Source organism: Nicotiana tomentosiformis, chromosome 1, assembly GCF_000390325.3.
Source record: "Nicotiana tomentosiformis chromosome 1, ASM39032v3, whole genome shotgun sequence".
Taxonomy (NCBI): Eukaryota; Viridiplantae; Streptophyta; class Magnoliopsida; order Solanales; family Solanaceae; genus Nicotiana; species Nicotiana tomentosiformis.
This window is the reverse complement of record NC_090812.1, coordinates 28,894,413-28,903,488: the sequence shown is the minus strand read 5'-3', so window position 1 is coordinate 28,903,488 and position 9,076 is coordinate 28,894,413. Positions and strand designations below refer to the sequence as shown.

The 9,076-nt window shown below is 36.4% G+C and overlaps 1 protein-coding gene across 1 annotated transcript; it reads left to right on the top strand.

The window, feature by feature from the left end:
* Positions 1-1,322: 1,322 nt before the first annotated feature.
* On the top strand, positions 1,323-8,629 carry LOC104115115 (uncharacterized). Its single transcript, XM_009625688.4, has 9 exons — positions 1,323-1,531; positions 2,411-2,512; positions 2,606-2,651; positions 3,904-3,979; positions 4,344-4,707; positions 5,658-5,907; positions 6,749-6,991; positions 7,079-7,198; positions 7,894-8,629. Exons 1-9 carry the CDS (start codon positions 1,460-1,462, stop codon positions 8,334-8,336), a joined length of 1,716 nt encoding a protein of 571 aa, XP_009623983.1. The 5' UTR covers positions 1,323-1,459; the 3' UTR covers positions 8,337-8,629.
* The last annotated feature ends 447 nt before the right edge of the window (positions 8,630-9,076 follow it).

Below are 9,076 nucleotides of genomic sequence, written 5' to 3'. Positions count from 1 at the left end.
CCAATTCAAGCCTATTGAATTTTGAAACTTTCCATTTCTACAAACAACGTCGAAACCTATCAAATCACGTCCGATTGACCTCAAATTTTGCACACCAGTTATAAATGATATAACAGACCTATTAAAATTTTCAGAATCGGATTTCGACCCTGATATAAAAAAGTCACCCCGGTCAAACTTTCCAAAAATTCAACTTTCGGCATTTCAAGCCCAATTCCTCTACGTGCCTCCAAAATTTTTTTCGGACACGCTTCTAAGTCCAAAATTACCATACGGAGCTATTGGAATCATCAAAATTCAAATCTGAGGTCATTTACACATAGGTCCATATCCGGTCCACTTTTCTAACTTAAAATTTTTAATTATGAGACTAAGTGTCTCATTTCATTCTGAATTTCTTCCGGACCCGAACCAACTAACCCGATACGTCATAAATCAATTGCAAGGCATAAATTGAGCAATAAATGAGAGAATTGGGTTATAATATTCAAAACGACCGACCGAGTCGTTACAGTGTTACATGAAGTTTTCTTTGTGTCGTTCTAATTTTCTTATTTACTAATCAAAACTTATTAGTACCATCGATATTGCAGCTAAAATAAATCTTAAAAGATCTACGGAATTGTTCAATATTTTTCATCTATGAAATTAATTAGAATATCTAACAATAAGGCATATATAAGTGCGAATTATGCACAATCAATATCAGTATATATGTAAATTGTCAAAATTAAACCTTCAATTTAGATATTTCTCGTCTCTTTTTTATAATGCCCATCTCTAAAAATATCTTTCTAATATATGCTATTCAAAAGTGTAACAATATTAGTTCAATATCAATATTCATATCAAATAAATAAATGATAAAATGTAGGGGTAGTATATATGTTTATTTCAATTCTGGAATAATGTTTCCTTTAGGGGTCGTTTGGTTTAAAGACAAGTTATACTGAGATTAGTTATACTGGATTAATTATACTTGTTAGTTATGATGTGATTAGTTATCCTAGTATTATTTTTTATTGAATGTTTGGTATGTTGCATTAATCATGAGATTGTCAATTTTATTACTTTATCAAGTGATAACCTATTCTGGAATTACTATTCCACCATCTAGCAGATATAAATTATCCTTGTATTATTTTAATTTTGAGATAACTTATCCCAAAATTAATATCCAAATAAAAAATAAGTTGATAGTAAATTTTTATCCTATGATTACTTTTATTTATCTTTCGTAGTAAACGAACCCTTAAAGGTAAAGTTAGTTTGATTTTAATTAAACATTACACGTTGGTCGCGAGCTCAATAATTGTCAAGTATACAGGGTTTATGACGGAATAATACAATACAAGGTCGGGGCGGCGTTTTCCCTCTATTTCCTATATCGCGCGCCAATTTCTGCCACTGACTCAGTTCAGTTCCACTGTTGTAGACGTCGTATTGTTCCTTGTTCAGTATGAGAGAAATCGTAACTGTTCAAGTGGGGAATTATGCCAACTTTATTGGCTCTCACTTCTGGAACTTCCAGGTAAACCCCCTTTTACTGCTATTTGTCTGTGTCTAATCAAGAAGCAGCTCAGTTCCCTCTAGCTGTTACGGTTAGTTAAATATGTAGGTTTGTCGAATGCCCATTTGCTTGTTTTAAACAGACGCTAAGGTAGTAAATTCCTGCGAGGTTATGTTTTTTGCAGTTTTAAAATGAGTAATTTTATATACAACTTATTTTTCCTTACCATTAGTAATCAAATGGCTGATAGGAGCTTTACAATTTTAAGATTAGTTATTTCAAAAATTAGAATCTTGTGTGGGCTGCTACAATCTTTCCCACCCCTAAACTTGGCACTGTGGTTGGGGGTTTTTTGGCAGTAACCATTTATCTTGGTCTAGCTAGAGCTATGGGGGGAAAGAAAAATGTGGGTGGTCCTAATTGAAATTACTAGTTTACAATCGAATTAGACCCAACAAAGAAAGAAAGAAAAAAGATGAAAATGAACAAATATTTTCAAGCGATTCTATGCTAGTTTTTTCTTTCTTTCTTTGTGATCATCCTATGTTCATTATATTGCCAATCGGTTAGTTAAATTTAAAAATCATTAAGTCAGAAACCTAGTTTCAGTAGTTTGTGAAGCACCACAGTTAATCGTTTAACCAAGGATAAGGATTTTGATCATAGCTCCATCCGCTGATTTGATTTAAAGTGGAGGCTCTCATATTCAGGTTGTTGATATCTTTTATTTTTCTTCCTCCTTTTTGCTCTCTCATTTCCATTTCTAGTATAAGTTCCTACTGGAGTAGGTAACTATGTTCCCAATTATTGGTTGTAAATTCAGGGTAATAGGCTGCAAGTAGGTTAAGTACTACTGATTTTATTGGCTAATATTTTCTTACTCAATATTGAACATTGAAGGATGAATTACTTGGATTGGCTGAAAGCCCTGAGAGTGATCAAGTATTCATAAATCATGGTCTTGATATGGACGTGTTGTATCGTACTGGTGAAACTCAGCAGGTGAGTTATCTGATCATAAACTTTATAGTGGATTATGTCTTTGTTATATAGCTATCACATACTTAGAGCTACTCTCACATTTTTGGAATGTAGGGCGTCCTTACATACACCCCTCGAATGGTCTCAGTAAATTTTCAAGGTATATTATCTAATTGTCATGTTGAGTTGCCTCAAAGATCTTTTTTTCTTAAGCACCATGGTTTGGGGTTTATGTTATACTGTTGTCTTGGAACTGCATGAATCTTCTTGTCTTGATTACCCTACTCTTCCAGTTGGTAATCAGACTATGTGGGACCTCAAGATAGTAAGTAAATAGATTTCTTTGGAAGTTGCCTTACCTCCATATCTTCTATTCTAGAATATTTAGCAGTTAGCTTCTATGCACATTATATAGGACATGACTCGATTAAAAAAATAAATTATATATGATCTGAAGGTTAAACATGAGCTTTGTGGTAGGTATGGATGTAATAAAGATCAAAAAAATTGAGGAGCTATTTTTGGCGCAGTTCAATAGCATTTCTGCATCCATATTCAATAACAATTTGGGCTGGTTCCAAGTTTCTCTTTAATTAGAATTTGAACTTTCATATAAGATCAGAGACGGGTGGAATTTAAAGTGGAGGCGAGCTCTATTCTTCTCGCAATTATGTGCTGTGTAGTTGACCCTCTGTGGTTGAATCATCTATTTTGAAATCCGACTATTGTTTGCATGTTGATGCCAGGATTTCTTCATCGAAATCTCTGTCGCTGGGTAGTCATTACATTTTGATGTTGATCATAACAGTTATAACAGAATGATGGACAAAGAAAAAGAAATGTTATATAAAATTTGAATCACAGATCAGGACAAGTATATTTCAAGCAGGAAAAATCCGAAAAGTTTGGTAGAACTTGATCTGTTTTCTTAGTTCTTGTCTTTACACCTTTTCCAGACTTACACCTTATGTATCTTGGGGGGGGGGGGGGGTTGTATTCTTAATTATTGAAATGAACAAATTATGATCAAAGAGTTGGCCAAGGCAGAAATACCTTTCTTAAAGTTTTCTGTAATACCCTGTATGGAGCACATATGTTACAATACTCAAATTATAATTGCATAGGCTTAACCTCAAAGCTTATCTATTTTACTTATGTCATTCCAACTAATCATTTGTTGACTTGTTCTCCATGAATAGATATGCACATTATATCATCTCATGACTGGAAGATATCTACTAGGCATAATCACATCTTTACCTAAGTTATGAATTGTTCTGCTGTCACCCATTGGTGAAACCAACAAGCAGAGGAAGAGAATAATATATTTTCATATTATGCTAGAGAATAAGTAGTCCATACTCAGTTAATTGATCTAACAAATGGTCTTTTGCACATTTGTAACATGATAGGGTCTCTTGGATCTTTGAGTTCACGTGGATCCTTGTACAGTCAAATCCCAGCCAAAAGCTTGGATGTTATGACATGGTGAGACTCTAAATCTGTTTGTCTTGCAACCATTACTCTGTGTTAAAATAGTATGGCACAAAGTAAGGCACGACATGTTCTCCCCCTCACCCCCCCCTTTTCCCCAACCCCACTGCGGAAAAAAGGCATAGAAAAAGAAAAAGAAGAACGAGAAGAAATAAATATGAGGAGAAAAAAGCTGGTTCATCCAGAAGATGCAAAATCACTACAAAAAAGGTCCCTTTATACAAATAACTTGTCAAAAAAACAAAAAGGCCAACAGGACATTTACATCATTGATGGTGATGGGGGGAAGGTTTGCTAAATTCATATACCTAAGTTTTGAGTGGAACTATATGCTGAAGGTCTTCAGACAAATGTGCAGGAAGGGTAGAGTCGCAACTCATGCATCTGAACCTTTAAGAAGGAATCTCTTCTTGCAAAGTTTAAGTGAGGAAGAACAGGAGAGCATGGACAAAGCCGCTTTAGACAATAGGAACGGCAGTTCTCCGGGTGAAATTCAAGATAAGGATATCGTTGAATGTTTGGAAAGTGATGTTCAATATTGGACAGACTTTTCAAAAGTGCACTATCATCCACAGAGTTTGTATGAATTAAGTGGATTATGGGTAGAGATTCAGGATTTCGATAATTATGCACTCGGGAAGGATGCATTTTGTGGACATCAACACGGTGAAGAAATAGATGATAGGCTTCGTTTCTTCATCGAAGAATGTGATCATATTCAGGTACTTATGATTGAAATATTTAGACTACTATTTCTTCTGGCTGGCTTTTTGTTGTTCACAAACACCCTCGGGTTTGTGGGCAGATCAACCACCTAAAAGTTATGCCATCTAATGGTTGTAATTCTTCCCAGTAAGATTATATTACTATTTCTCTACATGTTTGACAGCATTGTTTGTCTTGTATGCAAGTTCTTCTTGATGTTGAATGAACTTTATCCTCATTGAGTATCAATAGGCTTACCTTTAGTCCTGTGCTCTAAAGCTTCACAGTAGTTTTATTTTTTAATATCGATGAAATCGCATGTCGGTCCACTTTGTGAGGTATCAACAGGTTCAAAACTCCGGAAGTATGGGCCAGCTCATCTACCCCCTCCCAACTTAAATACCAACCCTTTGTCCATGCCAGGGTCTGAACCCGTGACGTGTGACAAGTCGGCAGTTCACGTGTTGCGTCCGTACCATTGAACCAAAGCCCTGGGGGCAGCCTCACTATACTACCAGACTATAATATCTTATCCGTTGTCAGGTTGGTTTATCAACAACAGGAAGTCAGGAACAGCTACGCCTGAATCTCTAGCAAGTTGAAAGTCTGATGAAACCTCAGTGACCATGTCGCTCCATTTAAGCTCATCTCAGACCAATATTATTATCAGATTGGTTTATAGCTGACTTAAATAACCTCGTATAAATTCGTCTGGTCTTCAAATGCTTGGTTATAGCAGAGTTTGAGTATCAACTTTTCAGCTTGATGTTGGGAATGTGACTTTACATTCTCCCCCTTGCTTTCTGAGATCTTAAATCTTGCACTCTTTTTGGACTCAAATGGTTTTGTCTTCCTTTACTGCTTGACATGTGTCTATGCGTAAATGCCTAAGCAAACATGATTTCACCTGCACTTGTGTTCATTTCCTGTTGGCAAGAGTTGATCTTTTTGTTAATATCTCTGACAGGGGATACAATGCGTTGTTGATGACTCTGGAGGGTTTTCTGGTGTAGCTGCAGCATTTCTGGAGAACATTGCAGATGAGTACCCAAACGTCCCAGTTTTACTATATAATGCGCGTAATCCTAGTTTGAACATGGATTCCAAAGGCCGCAAGCAAGCTATCTCGCGTAATCTTCACGATGCAGTCTCATTTTCAAGGCTATCAGAGTTGTGTAAATTGATTATCCCTGTTGGTCTGCCCTCCTTGAGTGGAAGTAAGAACTGCTACTCTCATAATGAGATTCTTTCAATAAAATTGCCCAAGTTCCTTAAATATGGTTGTCTCGAGCATCCTAGATTACTTTATTGAACTAAATTCATTTTTTTTTTAATGAAGCTGTTGAACTAAATTGAGTTGCAAGTTCGTACTGCATATTAGTCCATACAAAGGAGATTATTTGTCTGTATGGACTCGTGGGCTACACCAAAGAGATACTTTATGGGTTTATTATTACTTATAAGTAGCCAACCCATGAGTTCGCATATGTCCACCCCATATTCTTTTGAAGATATCATGGCTTGTGGCTCGTACATTTTCACTTGCTGTAAGCAAACTTGTGTTTTCCTCGCTCAAAAGGAGTTGTGTGAATTTTGTCAACAACATTCAGCAATTTTTAGCATCAAACAGAATTAACAAATTTGAATTCCACTAAACTATGTGTCTTTATTTAAAAACAATTAAGAATTCCACTAACCCCGTGCTTCAAAAGAACTTGGAGACTTCAGTAATTGTTGGGTGAGAACATGGGTGTTAAACTTGTATATTTAACAGCTAAATATTAGGTGGTGATGTTGTTCTCTTTTACCAGTTCATTCGCTGGATGTTAAAACTGATGGGTGTTGACGTGTTGTAGTTGGTAGACTCTTTCTTCACCTGTAAGAACTTGTCTCTTGTTTGTCTACCTTTCTCTTTTCTAGTTTCTTCTGTGCAGGTCATAACTTCTATAACTGAATTTTATTGTATGACCTCTTACTCTGTATGCTTCTCATATTTTAATCTCTAATCTGAATATGAGTTCCTGCGTGGCTAATATTTGCATTTATGTAAATGTCAAGGTAGAGCTTCCCAGTTTCTCTGCATTAAAGACGAAAAGCCTTACCACTCCAGTGCAGTGTATGCGTCTGCTATGCACTCGTTTAGTCTTCCTTTTAGGATGAAACAATCTGGGCCTTCTGCCGAATCAATCTGTACATCTGGTGCTCTAGATATGTACGGAATTGTACAAATGCTAGCTGGCCAAATGAGGCAGAACATGGTAACTGTATTGGATTTTGCCATGCCAGCACCTTCTTTAAGTGGTATGCTTTCTTTTCCTGCCACTTTCATTTTTCTGAAGTCATTTCAATTACCTCCACACCTGATGTTGGAGACTCTTTTGTCCCCAGTAAACCAGGCTCAGCAGTCCTTACTCCGAAGTTTGCAGCCCTTGACTCCAGATGTAGCAGAAGATGTTGAAGATTTACATGCAGTGGAAACAATGAACATTCATGGAGCAGTTACATCTGGTATTTGATGTGATCTTTAGCATATTTCCTTTTATATTGTTTACATTTGCTGCTCAGTCTTCTCGTCCTATTTATAGCTTTTGACTTACCTTTTATGATTCTCATACTGGCTTTCTCATCTCTTTATGGACCCCATCTGCTTAATATATGTCATATTACCGATCTTTATTGCTGCTTTTACTAAAGTGAAGTTCAGGCTATACTGCTGTATGTAAATTTCATTGAAATTAAATTAACCTGGTTTGAACTGCTAAGGCACATAGCTCGATTAATTACAGATTAAAATATTACCATCAAATCCTTGCTATGTGCAATGATTTTGCAAACTTTTCATTTGTAGATCTAGAGATAATGGAATGGATACAGTAAACAAAAGTTGGGGAATGAGATGCTTCACTGTTCCATGTGGACTAATGTCAAAGTTAAAACCTACCTAAATAGTGGAGTAGATTTGGGACCAAGCAAATGGCAAATAAAATAGTAGTTTGTAAGGTGCTTGTAACTTCAACTCGTGAGAGATTGCTTCGAGGAAACTGAGGTAAATCTGAGATGTGTAAAGTGAATGAATGCCCACCTGTAAAAGCATATTGGCTTATTCAATGAGTTTTAATGGTGCATCTATTTACACCTTTTTGTATACAGCTTATGCACATATACTTGATTAGTTTAACTGTAGTTTCCCATTTAATTTTCAGGAAACCAAAGGGCCTCAATTTATGAAGTTAAGGATGCAGTTCAGGCTGCATATGATAGTTCAATGACGATGCCCAAATTCTCACACCTATCAGTTGCTACTTGTCCTCTTCCGATACCCTTGCCTTTCCCTTCGATCTTTGGCAATATGGTTGGCCAACATGGTGAGCTATTGGAGACCCCAATTTCAGGTTCCTCATCTAGGGGATCTCTTGAAGTCCAATCCATTCCTATGGTAACAAGATTACGTTCAAGTACTGCTGTTTTGCCCTTTTTGGAAAGTAAACTTGGAAACCTTCATAAGTTTGGTATTGACCGAGGAGCCCTTGGGGCGCCATTGCTCCAAAGTTGGGGTTTTGGAAAAGATGAAGTGGAAGACATGGGAGAGACGCTGTCTAAGTTGGTAGTGACACTGAAGCCTCAATATTCCTCTGATTCAGATTGAATTTCAAGGAGCATATTTTATTTTTGAGTGCTAATGGGATGATTCTTCCGGGTATATGCAATTTGTACACCTTTTTTGAGTCAAGTCATCTCTTTTTCCATTGCTTTTTTTGGGTGTTGACTTGCTTTAGCCAGATGGGTTAGAGGTGAAGAGGATCCCTTATTTTGTTATTCCTTTTTCTTTCTGAAATTAATGTGTCTTTTTCTATCTGTAACAAAAGAAGTACAAAATCTAACTTATTGATCAATGCAAGGTATAGTTGGTAACTCCATTGAGGATGCCAGTTCTTATCAGTGTGCCGAAAGAGTTGAAACAAATAAGCAAACATGTCAGTGTTTATGTAAACCCAAATATTGTTCTGACATTGCTGCACAGAGTCGTGTTCCAAATATTTAAAAGAAATTTGCTAGCGAAAATGGAAGGAATAAAGATCCTTCCTTTCTTGGTGTTTTGAAGAGAAATCCTAGTCCTTTCTGTACCTAATAGTCAGAATATGGAGCTCTAATTGACTTGCACTAGGAGAATATGGAGCTCTAATTGACTTGCACGTATAAGACTAATAGCCACTTTGGCCAAGCTTCTTTTGAGCTAAAGGTGTTTTTTCACCCCCAAGTTAAAGCTCTTTGGCCAAACTTTTATAAGGAAAATAGAAACAAAAGCAGTTTTTGAGAAAGAGAAAAAATAACTTTTGAGGCTTGTTACAGAGATCACAGGAAGCCAGGAATGTGGGGAATCAGTTC